The following is a 19,603-nucleotide window of genomic DNA, read 5'->3' as shown; positions in this document are numbered from 1 at the left end:
GGAAATGATCTGTGTCTTTTATGCAGAGTCGACCAAAGATGGACGACACGTCTCCACTTCCTCCCACTCTCCAGAAATGAAGCCAAAATATCCTGGATACCAACGCTGCCATCTTTCACATTTGGAACCACAGTCTGCACAGTAGTGATCTGGAGATGGAGCCAGAGTATCAAGGTCCCGCCCATACATGAGCTCGACCAATCCTGAGTCAGCTTCAGCTGTCAATCATGAAGTTTAATCTAATTTTTATATCATCATATAACTAATTAAAACCAAACTTATGAGAAACATGAACAACAGAGTGTGATAAGAACGACCTAAAATGACACAAACCATCTTTGAGAAAAATGTATTTGACTTTTTAGATTGGTCCATGTTCCATCCACTAACATGGAGGAGACAGGATGTATGTTCTATACTGCAGCCAGCCACCAGAGGGCGATCACAATGCTTTGGCTTCTCTTCTGGGGAGCAGTCATGTCTTCCATCTTTATTTACACAAGCAGAATACTAGTACTAGCACTACACTAGTTTGTCAGTACTGACAGTAGTATCCCAAGAGTTCAATGTGCCCATGCAGAAAAAAGTATTTAAAGACACATGAAGTTATGGTACAATGCATCAACTCAAATACTCCAGCAGATGGTGCTGTTAGTGAAATACTGTAGATTTAACTCACACATTGACGGAGAGCGGAAATCCTCGTGTCCTTTAACAGCACAGGAAACTGTGTCTTTAGAATAAAAATTATCTGAATAAGATGGTCCTTCCTTCTTCTCCTTCTGTTGATTCCTGTACCAGACGTAGTCCAGATGATCAGGAAGACGACAACTGCTCTGACACCTGAGCTCTGCCCGGTAATAAGAGTCAGACTTCACTGATCTGCTCACCTGCACATGCAAATCTGTGCGTGAGAAGAAGGAATTCATTTTAGTCCAAACTGACAACACACACATGCATATAAAAGTGCACAGACACACTCAAGTGAACCAAACAAGATGTAGGAAATAAATGAATGAATTTTCAGATGTAAATGTTACCTGTGACAGACAGAGTGACTCCAGGTGAACCAGTTAAACTCCCAGTAGGTTGGTTTGTTGTGAACCTGAACTTGTACACAGCTGAGTCGCTCTCTGTCAGGTTAGAGATTCTCAGAGTGCACTTGATGTTTTCACAGAGATACTCCACACGACCTGAATACTCCGGATCAGTCCTTAGATCAACGTGAATCCCATTACTCTCTTGAATGAACCAGAAAGTTTCCTGAACTGTAGTATCATGGTTATTAAATGTGGATGGGTATGTGTAGGTACAGGTAATGTCCACTGTTGATCCTCTGACGGCACAGATCTCAGTAGAAGTGTAACTCACATCCCAGCCATTCTCACACTGTACCACTGTAACACAGAGAATCAGATTCATAACGACACCAGAGAACACTTAGTTTACTTTTTACTTTCTGTAGAAAAGAAACACATTTCCATGAGCAGCATTCCATAGCATTTCAACTGATGACTCCACACACTGATGACAATTCCTGCATCGAGAGGAGAGGAACTCAGTCATGATGATAATAATAATAATAATAATCATAATCATAATCATAATCATAATATTTCAGACACTCGTCGATAGAAACCTTGATCTGCCTGAAACTTCTTAACAAAGATACAAAATAATACTGATGATAATTCCTTCATATATTTTCTTTCTGCATCACTTTACAGGTGGTGATCTGAAAATGAATGAATGGTTCATTTATATTTTTTACTTTCTTTCTCAAACTCACTTCAGGTGAATCAGAAGTCCGAGTGTAAAATAGAGTGAAACATGAATGTAGACGTACAGTACCTGTCACAGTGAGAAGAAGGACAACAAATCCACTCGCTGCTGCAGTTACACTCATAGTAGCTGCTGCTCTCGTCTGTGACTTCAAACAATAAAAACGTCCACAGATAAATAATGTGCACAAGATGAAACTCAGTCACATCACAGACACGTCTACCTACAACACAGAAGAGTCTGAGAATAAAGACAGATTCTGTATGAAAAAGATAAATTAAAACTGTTAAATATAGCTAACTTCCTTCCTCTTTACACTTACATGCATGGTGAGCCCGATGGTGTTAAATGAAACCTAAAACAAAGAAGTAACTTGTGGTTTGTACAAACTGTGAATTTCTTCACATAACAGAGTGTGAGAAACAAGTGGCTGTTCATACCAAACCTGTATCATCCACATCACAACATCTCACTGACACAAGAAAGACAAACTCAAGGAGACTTGAGAGAAACTGGGCTGTTTTTAATCTCATCTGTTCAGTGTCTCATTAAGATGCAATAAAGATTCACATGAAAAAGACAAATTAAAGAAAGATTTAAAATTGAACTGAAAAATACACTGCCATTAATACTGTAAGTGAGATTCAAATATAGTAAGAGTTTCAAATCAAAAGCAAATTAGAACAAATGAGCTTCACATTTTAGGTAAAATTAAAAATATATGAACAGAATAAAAAAAGACCTTTAATGATCGTGATAACGTGATAAAGGTGTTCATCACGTAAGTAGCAGCTCACATCCACATGAGACGTGGTCCCTCCAGTCCTCAGAGGAAATGAGTACAACTCCTGATCGGCTGATGATGGAAACGCTGGAAACAATAGTGTAGAAACAGAAAGAAGTGAAAGAGACAGAATCCTCTCTGTGGTTTTATCAGTAAAACTCTTTACTTCCATCTAGTGGCAGCAGTGTCACACTACAACTAACTAATAATGCTTATTTTGATTATTTTATGAATAGAAAAAAGTTAATTACAAGTTTACAGTTTGTCGACCGTCTGACACACACCGCAGATAATTTCATGTTTGAAGCTGCAAGTTATAAAATGTTTGATATTTTTCATTCAGGCTAAATGTGGCGTTTTTAACAACTTCTACAAGTTGCTGATATATTTCAGATAAAAGTCGAGTCACCGAAGTCAATTTATCCATTAGCTGTCAAGACAAGTCACTTAAAACTGAACATTCACTTCAACAATGATGCTGGAGTCTGACTGTCACCAAAGAAGGATTCATCCTGTGGGGACCATGAACAGTTCTATGAACTTCTATTCAAATCCATCCTGCAGCTGTTGAGATATTTCCATCGGGACTAAGGTGATTTCCAGACGTTGGTCTAAACAGCAGGAGGTTTTTTGACTGTGCTGTACAATGCAGCTGGATCCTCTCCAGTGTCCTGACCTCTGGTTCTGAAAGGAGATAAAACAAATAAATGATCAGGAGGTCATGGAGACGTAGCATTAAAGGAGACATATTGAGTTTCAAAGTTCTGCAAAGTTAAAAAGCCCAAAGTCTGAGCTCCTCTCCTGGTAAAACGAGCTCCTCTGCCCCACAGAAAACATGAAGCTCCTGAAACTCCTCACCAGTAGTCCCGCCCGTACCTCTGCATCATCGGCAGAAGCCAGGGCTGTAGCAAACGTAGCATAAGCAGTATTTAAACGTAAACAGTGGTGCGTTGAACACCTTGTGTTACGAAGTGTTAGCGGAGGAGGTCATTCTTGGCGTTCTCGTGGAAAACATCTCGGAGGTAGATGATGTGGGTTAAAATACGTGTTGAATGCTTCAATACAGGCTGAATGTCACAGTCTCTGCTACCGTCGTCTGGAACAGCAGCTTCTAACACCAGCATCTGTAGAGAACTTTAGAATCCATTGTGTCACTGCCTTTTGAAAACAGTCGCTGCTGATTGGGGAACACCTCTGACACACCCACCAAACAAGAGCCCGCTGCACACGGGTTCAAACAAACATGTCGTTCACCACGGAAACGCTAGTTAAACTATAAGAAATGATTTGAGATTGAATGTGTCCCTCGTAAAGTGAGAGTGGAGGATTTCCTACATGCACAGGAAGTGGTTAACCAATCACAACAGAGTGGGCCGGGTGACCAATCAGAGCAGACTGGGCATTATCAGGAGGGGGGGCCTTAAAGAGACAGGAGCTAAAACCAAGTGTTTGAGACAGAGGCTGAAAAGAGGAGCTGCAGCAATAGACAGTCTGAGGAAAGTGATGTTTTCTCATTAAACATTTTAAAGTCACAACACTAATTAAAATGATCAAACTGAATATGAGCAGAATATGTCTCCTTCAACAAATACACATTTTTAAACAAAACAAGAAAATGAAAGTGTAAAAACAAATGACTTCTATAGGATATATCTCTGTTTATGATGTTTTGTGGTGTTAGTGAGGATAATGGTCCTGAATGAAGAGCTGCTCACCTCGGGGCAGATCTGTTAAAGTTGACAGAAGCGTACACAACCTCCTCCGCCTCCTTGTGTTTGCTGGGTTCAGCTGATCTGACGTTGGAGTAGAGGGGATCCGTCTGACTCTTCATGAAGTGGACACTGGCATAGTGAAGGTCACAGTTTTCCTCAGACTCATTGGGTAGACGCTGCAAACACAAATTTGCTTTTGAATCTTGGACATGTGGCAGTATGGACAACGTTAGAGTCCAACTATAGCAGCTATTGATTTATTTAAAGCGCCTCCTTCTACACCAGACGTGTTTCAAGGACAGGAAACATGTGGTTCTACTAAAAACCAAAAGGAGGGAAGGTCTTCAGTTTGAATTCCAAACACTAACACTACAAACTTCTCACTTAGTGTGTATGTGAGCCACTTGTGTGTGCGCTTTCACATCGGTTGTGTCCAGATAAGACTACATCTGGGAGCTGGATGTTCGCGTACTGCAGCAAAGTTTGGTCGAAACAAGTTGTGTAACATCATTTAATTAGAGGTCGAGCTACACACAATATAATCCCTAGACCCCAAAACTATCTGTCAGCAAACATTGATAAAAAACTCTTTTAGCACTATATTTTGGGTGTATAGTGTGTATCATTTAATTGTATAACACTTTAATACAACTGCAGGTCTACAGACACAGAGGCACTTAAAAAAAGAAAAGTCAGGCTCACAGAAACTAGAAGGAGCGAGAAGGAAGGGGGATAGGCCACACCCCCTTAACTCCCTTCTTTCTCTCAGTCTTGTTCCGACCAGCAACGAGTACACAACTCTCCGTCTCGCCGATGCACCACGCCCTACTCACCGACACTCAATGCCACACAGCGCTATCTCTCCAAACTCGTAACACAATTACCTCAAATTCACGTAAAAGGGCAACATACTGACTAAATACAGATATGAAAGAACACGACTGCTCGGTGGATCAACCTTTAATTATAGAGCTGCATCCACACGCAGCCAACACTGACTTTATTTGTCCCAACGACACAGACTACGAACAGCAGTCTCACACACACTTAGTCTCAGACAGAACAAAATCAAGGTATTACACAGCCACACCCAATGGTGATCTGCTCCACATTACAGTGCTCCACACTAAAGATATCTGAACCAATCAATACAATCTTTCACAAACTTCTACAAGATTTAAAGCAGCACATGTTACAAATCAACAAACTTAGAGCAGCATCAAGTGTCATAGTTCAGCAAAAAGTGTTGAACAAACCGCACAGCACAGAAAATTATAACACTCAGCAATTTGCTGAAATGGATAGATTACCAGAAGGAAATTCAAACACCAGATGATTGTTTTTACAATGGCAATTTTGACTGTGATTTTAATAACTAGTTTTTAATCTTCACATGACAGAGAAAAGGGTTTGACGTGAGAAATAGTGGCGTTTGAAAGGATTGGACGCTGAACTGTGTGTCTCACCTGCTCACTGTGGTCAAGTCTGTCCCCAGGATCAGCAGATTGCTGAGAGTTTCTCTTTTTTCTGATCAATTGAACCAAATAACAAACAATATACATAATAATTGAGTTGATGTAATTTAACAGGACAGATTTTCAGGAATTTGTCGTACAAAGCTTTAGTGGAACAGATTTGCTCACCTGATCAGTAGGAACACGGAGAGGAGAGTCACAGCGAGGAAAACTGCAGCGGCTGATCCAATGAGTGCTGATCTCAATGATGCAGGTGAAACTATGATGAAATAACTTTTACTTTATCATTTCACGAAATCACATTACTTAAAGGTGCAGGACGAAACATTTACAAAAACAACTTTTTGTCATGTTTGCTAAACCTGTCTCGATGTTCTGACTGAATATAAAGACAGTTTCTTTTCTAATAAAACGTGTGAAGAGCTCTGTTCAGAGTGGCCCGTTTGTGGGCGTGTCTCTTAAACTGTTAATGAGCCTCTGCTCCCCCTGCTGGGAGGTGTATGTGTGACGTGTGCACAGGAGCAGGGTTTTGTTTTCACCACTGTCTGTCTGCTGAGAGCTGTTTGCTCGTCACGTGAATGTGCACAGTGAAGGAAATATCTTTCAAGTTCACTGAGGATGGTGAAAGTTTTATGGATGTTTTAACTGACGCTGGGTGGATTCCTCTTTGTGCTGTTGATGGTCTGACTGTGAATATTTATGGGGCAGAAGTCAAACGACCCATATCTGCACATTTAAAATGTAAAGGACAAAGTATGGGACGATTAGATTTCTCTTCACTTACTGTACTTTAATCGTCCAGAAAAATTATTAGCAATAAAATTGTTGACCTAGTTTTTGTGTCAGGTGCTTCATGATTCTCAGCTGACAACCACAATAGTCAGTTTGCCAGGTGATGCTGTTGGTCAGTCAGTATTGTTCATGTGCAATATGATGGGCTTGATATACAGCTGTGACACATCTGGAAATCCTGAGTATTGATGGTTTAAGGTTCTGGTGAATGAAAAGGAGCGGGGGTGTAGGCTGTAAAAGTCAGTCCCTTTGTTTGTGGGTTGTTGATTTTAAGCAAGATTACACAAAAACTACTGAGTCGATTAGCATGAAACCTGAAGGTAGGATGAGGTACGGGTCACGGAAGAACTTTGGTGTGAATCCAGATAAGGGGGCGGACCCAGGAACTTTCTGTAAGAATGCGTCACAGTGCTGGGTTTCATGGATATGTGGATGTTTTCTACTCACACTGGACGTCTAAGTGTAGAGACGTGGAGTTGATCCGTCCGTACTGATTCTCAGACTTGCAGGAGTAGACCCCGCTGTCCCCAGAGCTGATGGAGGAGAGACGATAAACGCCCTCTGGTCCTTGAAGCAGAGTTTGGTTCTCCTTGTACCAGGTGTAATTAGCTGCTGGGTTAGCATCACTGCTGCAGGTCAGAGTCACCGAGCTGCCCTTCATGATCTCACCAGAGGGACTCACTGACACAGAGGGAGGCTTTGGAGCGTCTGGTGTAAAACATGCAAGATCATGAAATCAACTCAGAAATATTCATGAACCAAAGTGAAGAACTTTTCAATCTCTGATTTTGATAAGTGCTACTTAAATATAGATGATCATTATTAACCCGGGGCGCCAGCACAGACAGAAGCAGGTACTGAGGGCTTTGTTTTCAGCCCGTGTGTGTGAATGTACAAAATAACTCAACACATGAACCAAACTTACTGAATATTATAGTGAATATTAACTTTTGCAGCTGATCGATCAAAGGTCAGAGGTCAAGATGAGCAAAGATTTGACCCAAAAGACACATTTTCCAAGATATTTCCACAAATAGCAGAGAGACTAAATCATATACTGATCAGAACATTATTCCCCATCATATAATGGATAGATGACTTATGAGTAACGTCACAAAGAAGTTAGAGAGTGTAGTGGAAAATTCAACTGACCAGTGTCTAAGGTATTGGAAATCCCCCTGACCAGGTGTCTAACTGCTGTGATACTGTCTACCTGACAGGATGGAACCCTTATCTGGCGGTGTCTCACTGCTATGACCTTGATCAAAGGGTGCATGCCCTTATTTGGTGATATTTTTCTTCCAACTGCTACAGCGGACGGACAGACACAGATGATCTCATGTCTTTCATGTCTTTTTTTCATATTATGTTTTATGAAACGCCTCTTTGTATAAGTTCTGGCTTTTGTGAACTTGCTGCCAGTTCCATTTTGAGCACCCGTGCTTGTTGTGTAACCTCTGCAGAGCTTACTATTATAAAGACTCAAAGGCAACTCCAGTCTGAGAATTTAATTATTTCAAATCTCAAGATGAATTTCCATCACAAACTTGGCGTCACGAACAGGATCCCTTGAAAGATCGTCTGGACCCGAGAAGTTTTCGGTGGCTGATCACCCAGGAGAGAAAATCTTCTGCCTCTACCTCCAACAGTTAAGAGAAGAGAGGGCCGAAATAACTTGGGTTCTGGACCTTCTTCACAGGGATCCAAAGACCTCTCTTTGGTCATTTTATATCTGGTGAGATGTTGAAATTCAGATTTTCATGACTGTTTAGATGATTTCTCAAATACAAAATCAAACATAAGAAATAATACATTTAAAGGGTTTTATTTGGAACGGGTGTATTAGAAATTCTCTCTGGATTATTGTGGATTAATGATGTTAATCTGACTCGTCCTTGTGGCAATCATCCTAGTTGAAGGCATTTTTCCTGTTTTTGCCGGAGAAAGAAACAAGGATTTATGGAGACGTCCAAGTCTTAAATTGAGTGTTCAAGGGAAATTGTGGATGAGTACGATTTCATACACTTTATTGATAAGGATGTAGAAATTGTGGATGAGAGTGAGGACGGGAAAGTGTGACATTTTTCTTCCAATATGGTCCAGAGACTTTGCTTTTCCTCATAACGGGTCATTCATTGTCGAAAAAATTAAACTTTTAAGAGAGAAACTCCTCGAGAAAGAGGAAGAATTAAAAAGCAACAAAATAGAAAAAAGAAAAAAGAAATAAATAAATCAAGGTCGCAATGTGGAAAGACAGAAGATAATAAGAAAGTGTCTTGAAATGTGGGAAAAAGAGGCAGAGTGTAGGGACAGAAAACAAACATTTAAACAGATGGCTAAGGTTGATAAAAAGGAAACTGAGAAAGTTGAAAAGAAATCATATAGATCTCTGTATTCTCCATTACAGGGTGTGGCAGTCCTATCCTCGACGCCTGCCTTCCTCCTCACCTACGACAAAACCCTCCTCCATATGATGTGCAGAGACCAGACTCCACCAATCAACGATCAGGCCCATCTCAGACTCCACCCACTGCTCTCCCAGTCTATGGAGACGGGGCAGCGGGAGGACTGAATGATGACGCCACCTCTTCCTCATCTTTAGGCCCCACTGACTTTGCAAAGATATGTCCGCACTGTGGGGGAGACCTCCGTCTGACTTCACCAGACTGGGATGATGCGCTTAATGCAGCATATGTCAACGCTCTCAACACACTCCTCAACGCCCTGAGGACCGCCTTCCCCAATAAAATTGACATGTCCAAAATAACGGGGTGCAAACAACAACCAGGCGAAACCGTAGGAGATTTCCTCACACGTCTGACCGTCCTGTTTAATCAACACAGAGGCATCCCCATACCTGACAACCTTGGCAACGAGCCAGGGGCTTATGAAACACATCTGAAACAGGCCTTCCTGAATGGTCTGCTCCCCCCACTACAGGCAGACGTAGGCCACACCTGCATCGGGCTTGAGGATGCTCGCTTGACAGAGGTCAGATGTCATTCTGAACATGCTGAACGTTAACACAAAGAAACCAAAGACAAAACTCAGCAGAAAAATAATCAACAACTCCAGAAAGCACAGCTAACCATGATGCAGGCTGTGTCAGCCCTGTCAAGGCCCCACAGACAAGATAACACTGATAGCAGAGCCAACTTCACTGAACCAGAAAGAGAGGGGCGCTGACGTGGCCGTGGGGGAGGCTTCTCTGTACACTGGGCAAGGGACTGCCCCCAGCAGTGAGAGGAGGGGGAGACAAGAACTTTCACTGCCGACTGAACTACAGAAAGTGAGGAGGGGGCAGACGGGGGGAGACGACCAATCTACCCACCGAGGATCAGAGAAAGGGAAGTGAAACACAGATACATACATGCCACTGCAATGAAGAAAATGCTTGCAATTCTAACCGCACATACACACAAAAGCTCCAGCAATGAAGAAATCGCTTGCTAAACTAACCGCACACACACACACACCAGAGCAAACACAACTTTGTGGTTCTTATGTTAAGTACAATAGTGATGCTTTTAAGAAAATGCCTCAACTCGAACTGTGTGTTAAAGGTCACAAACTTAATTTCATGGTCGACTCTGGTGCAGGTTATTCTGTGGTTAGGATGTCAGATTTGCCCACAACTCCTGAGATGAGTGGTCGCTTTATATTCTCTCAAGGTGCCAGTGGTGCCAATGTAAAAGAAAATTTCACAAAACCTCTCAAATGCGCCGCTCAGTTTGACAAACATCCCATAAGGTTTGAACATGATTTTCTGTTGTCTCCCTGTTGCCCAATTAATCTATTAGAAAGAGATTTGATGATTGTGTTAGGCCTCAATTTAGTATCCTCCCCTGATGGAGTGACAGTTACGCACAATTCTTCTTCACAATGTCACAGACCACACTTGAGCAGCTGCTTGTATATCAGTGTCAACTTCCTATAAATGCCTCCACTGATCTGCTCTCCAGGTCAGGGTCTCTCGTCACCCCTTTTTTCTGATTTTATGCACACTGATTCATTGCATTGCACTTCACATGTGACAGACACAGCAGATCACGTTTATGAATCTCTGTTTTTGCCTTTTCCTGATGATTCTCTGAAAGTGTCCAATATTTTTTGGTCTGGTTCCAGAAGTGCAGCTTCCGTCTCACTCACTGACCAACAGATGGCACTGTTTCGCGTCTCGAATTCCAGCCCTCACATCTCGCTCTCCAAGTCCCATGATGACCAGTGGCAAGACTTAGGCCCATTTGTCAGATCATGCCAGGCTGCCATTGGTTGGCAACCCACAACCACGCCTGATGTAATGTATTCACCCAGTCTGAGTGCATTTGATCTAAAAATGTCTCCAACCTTCTGTTCTCCAGCCACACGCTCATTTGTTGTGACTGAAAATCACCTTCATTCTTATGCAATGTTGTCCAACCCCTCTGATGTTTCTCCTTTGCTTTCAGATCTGCCTGAAACACTGTGGGCAAAGGACAAATATAATGTGGGCAAAATCACTCCAAAATCTGATTATAGGCCATGTAAACAACAATATCCACTCAGACAGAAAGCAGTGGAGGGGATACGTCCTGTTTTTGAATCCTTTTTGCAGGCTGGTGTAATTGTCCCCTGCCCTGATTCATCGGTCCGCACTCCACTGTTCCCAGTTAAGAAGATCAGAGACAAAGGTCAACCTACTGAGTGGCAGTTTGTGCAGGATCTGAAGGCTGTGAATGATGCTGTAATTGCTCGATAGCATATTGTTCCCGACCCATACACGCTGCTTTCCCAAATTCCGTCTAATGCAGCGTGGTTTTCGGTTGTAGACTTATCCAATGCTTTTTTTTTTGTGTTCCTGTCCACAGGGACAGCCAGCACTGGTTAGCTTTTAATTTTGAAAACAAGGCCTACATGTTCACACGCCTATGTCAAGGCTACTGTGAATCTCCATCATTATACAATCAGGCTCTCAGGAACAGTCTTGAACCCCTCATCCTCACTCCGGGTTCAGCTCTCTTGCAATATGTTGATGATCTACTAATTGCCAGTCCCACACAGGAGCAATGTGAAACAAATACGATCGCTTTGCTGAGACATCTGGCTCGTGAGGGCCATAAAGTCAGCCTCAGCAAACTACCCTGGGTCATGTCATCACCAAAGATGGCAAATCCCTGTCTGATAAGAGAGTAGAAGCTATTGTTAACATGCCTAAACCCTTGACGAAGAAACAACTCATGTCATTCATCGTCACATGCACTTTCTGTAGAACGTTCATTCCTGACTTGGCTCTTCTTGAAGCCCCTTTAGGTGCTCTATACCATGGCAAATCACTCATTCCTCACGAACGTGTCGTTTGGACTCCAGAGGCAGTCGAGGCATTTGTCACACTGAAGAAGACGCTGCAGCAATCTCCCACTCTTGCTCTCCCTAACCCTGACAAACCTTTTGTTCAGGCTGTGGATGAGAGAGACCGCTGCATGACTTCCGTCTTCCTTCAGTCTCATGGTGAAAAAAAAAAAGCTGTCCTTGCCTCACGACATAGTAGGTTACTCTGACTTGACACTCCTTGTTCCTCATGCTGTGTCTCTCATTCTTACAGAACAGAAGACCTCACATCTCTCTGCTGCTCGCTGGTTGAGGTATCACACTGTTCTTCTTGACATGCCCAACATCACAGTGAAACGCTGTTCAACTTTGAACCCAGCCACGCGTCTTCTGCTTCCGGATGACGGGGAAGAACACAACTGTGTGGCTGAACTTCAAGTCCAGTGTTCCCCACGACCTGACCTCTCTGACGAACCTCTTTCTAACTCTGACTTGATTCTGTATGTCGATGGGTCCGCCTCACGTGACCCTGTCTCTGGTACTAACTGTGTTGGTTTTTCTGTTTGTTCAGATAACGAAGTTCTCCTCTCGAGTTCTCTTTCTCATCACCTCTCAGCCCAGGCAGCAGAGCTCATTGCACTCATGGAAGCATGCAAATTGGCTACTGGTAAAACACTCACAGTCTACACTGACTCCAGATATGCGTTCGGTGTAACTCATGATTTTGGCGCCCTTTGGCAACACAGAAACTTCCTCAAATCTTCTGGTAAAAAGATAGCACACCACGGTCTCATCACAGATCTTCTGTCTGCCATTTTGCATTGTTAAGAGACATTATTCCACGATGGGGAATTCCTAGCAGAATTTCCAGTGACAATGGCAGACACTTCGTAAACGAAGCTGTCAAACAACTCGGTTCTCATCTAACTATGGATGTGCGAACACACTGTGCACATCATCCAGCCAGTGGTGGAGCTGTGGAACGAGAGAACGGCACACTCAAAACGAAACTTGCAAAGTGCTGTGAAGGCACAGGTCTTGCATCGACAAAAGTCCTGCCTCTGGTGCTGATGTACATGAGGATGAGAAAACGAACCCCACATTGGTGTGGATCCTCCGTCTTCTCCGCTTCCATCCACAGACTTGTGTGATCATGATATGTTGTCCTATTGCTCTAACCTGACTTCTTCTCTTTCAGACATCAGGAAACAGGTGGCAAGGCCCCTACCAGGTACTGCTCACAACCCACACAGCAGTGAAAGTTGCTGAAAGAGCCACCTGGATCCACGCCAGCCACTGCAAACGAGTACCAGCTCCATCTGACCAGCTGATTCCTTCAGCTGAAAGCACACACACTGATACTTCCACAGGTTGAGAAGCACCGAGAGTGTTGTATGATTAACCACACGAGCGTTCTGCCACAACACAGAAGAAATCTGCCTGACAACTGAGACCATGGACAGGCCATGGCATCCATTTCGACATCCAGGGTTGTGTGGCCTGAGAGGCTCGCTATACGTGTTACTCATGATCTCCTCTATTATTGTTTTGCACATTATTCTGTCTAGATGCACTCCTATAAAAGTCTCTGATGATCTAACGAACTGTCTTTTCCTACGGTGTCCTCTCAGAACCATCCAGCACATGCAAATTTGACTAGACAAAAGATAAAGTGATTCAGGTCCCCTTGATCCGTAACTTATTCCCCATCCCTCCCTACCTGGACACTGACAGCACAGATGGTTCTGATGACGATACTCAATTTTAGGTTTTTTATGTTATTTTCTACCCCCAGCTTGCTTATGTGTTTCTTAATGATTTCACTAGACAAAAACAGCTACTGCAATTATCCTTTCAACTTCATATTTTATGATGCTTTAATTTGAAGCTCTGTGAATTTTTAAGGTTGATGTGAGTTACTTTATGAAGTTTGTACATACTGAATCAATTTTACTTCCAAGCAAGAATTAAAAAAGTTTTTACTGGATATTTTCAACCTTAGATATACTGTATGTTGACATTTAACGTTTTATTACATTTTAATATGAGTTACTTTTGCCAATCAATACAGTATGTTAAATTTTGATAATGGTTAATGAGATGATGATGTTGTTTGACCTGATTTCCTTCCATTTTCATTTTAAATGCTTGCTCAATTACAGGAAAAGAACTTTTTTCTTTCCACAAAAACAGCAGCGGCTACCTATTGCACCTCCCTGCCATGCATCGATGTTCTAGAACCTCTCCATGGTGGATGTGACCCTGTACGTACGCAAAGTGCGTGGGTTGAAGACTCGTCGATATTCTTCTATGATTATGATGTTGATTATGATGTTTCTTGATTATTTTTCGTTAGTGATCATATTTTTATTGATGATCAAAGGGGAAAGTGTATTGGAAATCCCCCTGACCAGGTGTCTAACTGCTGTGATACTGTCTACCTGACAGGATGGAACCCTTATCTGGCGGTGTCTCACTGCTATGACCTTGATCAACAGGGTGCATGCCCTTATTTGGTGATGTTTTTCTTCCAACTGCTACAGCGGATGGACAGACACAGATGATCTCATGTCTTTCATGTCTTTTTTCATATTATGTTTTATGAAATGCCTCTTTGTATAAGTTCTGGCTTTTGTGAACTTGCGGCCAGTTCCATTTTGAGCACCCGTGCTTGTTGTGTAACCTCTGCAGAGCTTACTATTAAATAGTATAAAGTACTATTATAAAGACTCAAAGGCAACTCCAGTCTGAGAATTTCATTATTTCAAATCTCAAGATGAATTTCCATCACAAGATTTACATCATGCATCCTTAAAACTGCCTACCTGCTGTATTCCTGCCTCTAATAGGACTATAGAGACGACCTGAAGCTTATATACATTGAAAAATAATCTATGATCATATGATGGGAATGTCGTCACTATGAGTTTAGAAAATGACGTCATATAGTGTAGCTATGCAACAACAGATGTTTTCACCCCAGTCCGTTTGTTTGTTGGTTGTTGATTTTAAGCAAGATTACACAAAAACTACTGAGTCGATTAGCATGAAACCTGAAGGTAGGATGAGGTACGGGTCAGGGAAGAACTCAGGAAAGTTTGGTGTGAATCCAGATAAGGGGGCGGACCCAGGAACCTTCTGTAAGATTGCGAGACAGTGCTGGGTTTCATGGACATGTGGATGTTTTCTACTCACACTGGACGTCTAAGTGTAGAGACGTGGAGTTGATCCGTCCGTACTGATTCTCAGACTTGCAGGAGTAGACCCCGCTGTCCCCAGAGCTGATGGAGGAGAGACGATAAACGCCCTCTGGTCCTTGAAGCAGAGTTCGGTTCTCCTTGGACCAGGTGTAATTAGCTGCTGGGTTAGCATCACTGCTGCAGGTCAGAGTCACCGAGCTGCCCTCCATGATCTCACCAGAGGGACTCACTGACACAGAGGGAGGCTTTGGAGCGTCTGTATGTGTGAAAACAGAATGATGATAACAGATGACAGACATTGTGTTTAACATTTGGGGACATATATGATATGATGTGTTAAAGTCAAAGGTGCTCAGGTGAGTGGAGGCACTGAGTTACAACAGCAAGGTTGTTAAACTGACACAAGTAAATTATTCTTGTTGTTAAGTGAGAGTTTTTTTCAATGATTTCCTGTTGCACTACTGTTTCCAGACTCCCCTGAATGTCCACAGATTTCCAAACCATAGTCCAGTTTGTAACATGGACTTAAACGTGACATATTCTGACCCTTTTCCACAATTAGACAGAGTTTCCACCTAATAAAACGTGTGAAGAGCCCTGTTCAGAGTGGCCTGTTTGTGGAAGTGTCTCTTAAAATGTTAATGAGCCACTGCTCCCCCTGCTGGGAGGTGTATGTGTGACGTGTGTACAGGAGCAGGTTTTGTTTTCACCACTGTCTGTCTGCTGAGAGCTGTTTGCTCGTCACGTGAATGTGCACAGTGAAGGAAATATCTTTCAAGTTTACTGGGGATGGTGAAAGCTTTATGGATGTTTTAACTGATGCTGGGTGGATTCCTCTTTGTGCTGCTGATGGTCTGACTGTGAATATTTATGATGCAGAAGTCAAATGACCCATATCTGCACATTTAAAATGTAAAGGACAAAGAATGGGACAGATTCAATATATCTTCACTTAATAACCTGTGTTTCACTCACATTTCACAGTAATAGAGATGTTTGCTGAACTCCTTCCCAGCTCATTCTCAGCTGTGCAGTAATACTCTCCAGAGTCTGACGACCGGATGGAGCTGAGGACAAATTGTGTCTCTTCACTGAGAGGTTGAACTTGTTTATCTCCACTTCTCTTGTACCAGGTGTATTTAGCTGCTGGGTTAGCATCACTGCTGCAGGTCAGAGTCACTGAGCTGCCCTCCATGATCTCACCAGAGGGACTCACTGACACAGAGGGAGGCTTTGCAGCATCTGAAGGATAGTTTATATTAACACACAGGATGAGAATACAATCAAAACACTGTCTGTATTATTTGTTAAAAGTTTAATTTAAATTATTTCCACATTATTGTAGCTTCATGAGGAGGCGTAAACTCACACAATGTAGGAGAAGGGAAACGCTCATGTCCTTCTATAGCACAGTGATAGCTGTCTTCAGCATTAAAGTGTCGGAGGTGAAAGTATTTTTTTCGTCCAACAAGTTCATTGTTATTGTACCAAACGTAGGAAAGATGATCAGGGAGCTGACACCTGCTGTGACAGGTCAGCTCTGTCCAGGTAGAATATGGATTGGCTGTTGATCTCCTCACATGTACCTGGAGCTGAGGGGCTGTGAACAAACATGTTATTTTATTTCAACATACACACTAACATTTCAAACTGAGTCTAATGAAAATGTTACCTGTGACATTCAGAGTGACTCCAGCTGAACCAGTTAAACTCCCAGTAGGTTGGTTTGTTGTGAACCTGAACTTGTACACAGCTGAGTCGCTCTCTGTCAGGTTAGAGATTCTCAGAGTGCACTTGTTGTTTTCACAGAGATACTCCACACGACCTGAATACTCCGGATCAGTCCTTAGATCAACGTGAATCCCATTACTCTCTTGAATGAACCAGAAAGTTTCCTGAACTGTAGTATCAAGGTAATTCAACCTGGATGGGTATGTGTAGGTACAGTTAATGTCCACTGTTGATCCTCTGAAGGCACAGATCTCAGTAGAAGTGTAACTCACACCCCAGTCAATCTGACTCCATACCACTGTAACACAGAGCACATCAGAGAATCAGAAGATAAACTTTTACATTTATAAAACTAACTCCATGTATTTTCTCTGGTGAATCACCAGTCGGCAGGTTTTCATTTTAAGATGATGACGATGCCAAGATGAGGAAACTTTCAGTTCACAAAAAACACAGGGAAGTGCCCTTTAGACTTCAGAGTGAGGGAGAAACACACTGTTGGAGGTGAGGAACATGAGGGACCTTGTAGAAGTTTCTCTTATAATGGAGCAAACTGGCCAATATGGAGGAAATGATCTGTGTCTTTTATGCAGAGTCGACCAAAGATGGACGACATGTCTCCACTTCCTCCCACTCTCCAGAAATGAAGCCAAAATATCCTGGATACCAACACTGCCATCTTTCACATTTGGAACCATAGTCTGCACAGTAGTGATCTGGAGATGGAGCCACAGTATCAAGGTCCCGCCCATACATGAGCTCAACCAATCCTGAGTCAGCTTCAGCTGTCAATCATGAAGTTTAATACACTTTTCATATCATCAAATAACTAATTATAACCAAACTTATGAGAAACATGAACAATAGAGTGTGATAAGAACGACCTAAAATGACAGAAACCATCTTTGAGAAAAAATGTATTTGACTTTTTATATTGGTCCATGTCCTTCCCACTAACATGGAGGAGACAGGATGTATGTTCTATACTGCAGCCAGCCACCAGGGGGCGATCACAATGCTTTGGCTTCACTTCTGGGGACCAGTCATGTCTTCCATCTTTATTAACAGAAGCAGAATACTAGTACTAGTACTACACTAGTTTGTGAGTACTGACAGTAGTATCCCAAGAGTTCAATGTGCCCATGCAGAAAAAAGTATTTAAAGACACATGCAGTTATGGTACAATGCATTATCTCAAATACTCCAGCAGATGGTGCTGTTAGTGAAATACTGTAGATTAAACTCACACATTGACGGAGAGCGGAAATCCTCGTGTCCTTTAACAGCACAGGAAACTCTGTCTGCAGAATAAAAATAATCTCTATAAGATGCTCCTTCCTTCTTCTTCTGTTGATTCTTGTACCAGACGTAGTTCAGATGATCAGGAAGACGACAACTGCTCTGACACCTGAGCTCTGCCCCAATAGAAGAGTCATACTTCACTGATCTGCTCACCTGCACATGCAAATCTGTGTGTGAGAATAAGGAATTCATTTTAGTCCAAACTGACAACACACACATGCATATAAAAGTACACAGACACACTCAAGTGAACCAAACAAGATGTAGGAAATAAATGAATGAATGTTCAGATGTAAATGTTACCTGTGACAGACAGAGTGACTCCAGCTGAACCAGTTAAACTCCCAGTAGGTTGGTTTGTTGTGAACCTGAACTTGTACACAGCTGAGTCTCTCTCTCTCAGGTTAGAGATTCTCAGAGTGCACTTGTTGTTTCCACAGAGATACTCCACACGACCTGAATACTCCGGATCAGTCCTTAGATCAACGTGAATCCCATTACTCTCTTGAATGAACCAGAAAGTTTCCTGAACTGTAGTATCATGGTTATTAAATGTGGATGGGTATGTGTAGGTACAGGTAATGTCCACTGTTGATCCTCTGACGGCACAGATCTCAGTAGAAGTGTAACTCACATCCCAGCCATTCTCACACTGTACCACTGTAACACAGAGAATCAGATTCATAACGACACCAGAGAACACTTAGTTTACTTTTTACTTTCTGTAGAAAAGAAACACATTTCCATGAGCAGCATTCCATAGCATTTCAACTGATGACTCCACACACTGATGACAATTCCTGCATCGAGAGGAGAGGACCTCAGTCATAATTGTCATGGCAATTTTCTATTAATCAAACACAAAGTCATACAGTTGTCTTTCGGTAAATTTAATTCTACATCTGCAGATGGACTCACCATACACATCACCTGGCGTGAAATGTACAATGAGCAAAGAACACAGTAGAATTGGAATACTTATAGCTCACAGCCCCCTCCCACTAGCTAAAGAGAAGTTATTCATCAGCTTCTTTGATGTTTCATGACGGTGGGGGACGTCCTGGCTTCATCTCTGGCCCAGATCCCTGCAGTGACTCCTTTTGTGAAATCCTAAAACCATTTGCTCAGAGACACTAAAGGTTTCAGGCTTCCCGAGGGCATCCCTGGACAATAATCGTAAACCCTTAGTTTAAACTCACAACTGTTCATTTAGATAAACACGTCTGTTCTTGCAATCTTCTACATATACGTCTGTTCATCCATTAATCATTACTCAAGATCAGAATTTCCAACACATGATGATAATAATAATAATAATAATAATAATAATAATAATAATAATGTTCTAGACGATAGAAACTTTGAAACAAAGATACAAATTAATACTGATGATAATTCCTTCATATATTTTCTATCTGCATCACTTTACAGGTGGTAATCTGAAAATGAATGAATGGTTCATTTATATTTTTTACTTTCTTTCTCAAACTCACTTCAGGTGAATCAGAAGTCCGAGTG

General features: G+C 42.1%; 1 protein-coding gene and 1 long non-coding RNA gene across 2 annotated transcripts in view; both read right to left on the bottom strand.

Moving 5' to 3' along the window:
• Positions 1–16,778, bottom strand: part of LOC117754516 (hemicentin-2-like) — a 541,775-nt gene extending 524,997 nt beyond the window's left edge. The window contains exons 1-5 of the mRNA XM_034573444.1: positions 16,725–16,778; positions 16,422–16,652; positions 16,028–16,294; positions 15,048–15,308; positions 6,993–7,253 (exon numbers count right to left, since the gene is read on the bottom strand). Of these exons, the coding sequence (XP_034429335.1) occupies positions 6,993–7,253; positions 15,048–15,308; positions 16,028–16,247 (742 nt within the window). The 5' untranslated portion in view covers positions 16,248–16,294; positions 16,422–16,652; positions 16,725–16,778. The remainder of the gene's footprint in view (positions 1–6,992; positions 7,254–15,047; positions 15,309–16,027; positions 16,295–16,421; positions 16,653–16,724) is intronic.
• Positions 3,199–6,068, bottom strand: LOC117758512. The gene is made up of 4 exons (XR_004613303.1): positions 5,922–6,068; positions 5,745–5,805; positions 4,282–4,454; positions 3,199–3,250 (listed from the first exon to the last, which is right to left on the bottom strand). It is a non-coding gene; the product is annotated as an uncharacterized LOC117758512 (long non-coding RNA).
• Positions 16,779–19,603: the final 2,825 nt, after the last annotated feature.

This window comes from Hippoglossus hippoglossus, chromosome 1, assembly GCF_009819705.1.
Source record: "Hippoglossus hippoglossus isolate fHipHip1 chromosome 1, fHipHip1.pri, whole genome shotgun sequence".
Taxonomy (NCBI): domain Eukaryota; kingdom Metazoa; phylum Chordata; class Actinopteri; order Pleuronectiformes; family Pleuronectidae; genus Hippoglossus; species Hippoglossus hippoglossus.
Note: the sequence above shows the minus strand (reverse complement) of the source record. Positions and strands in the feature narration are given on the sequence as shown.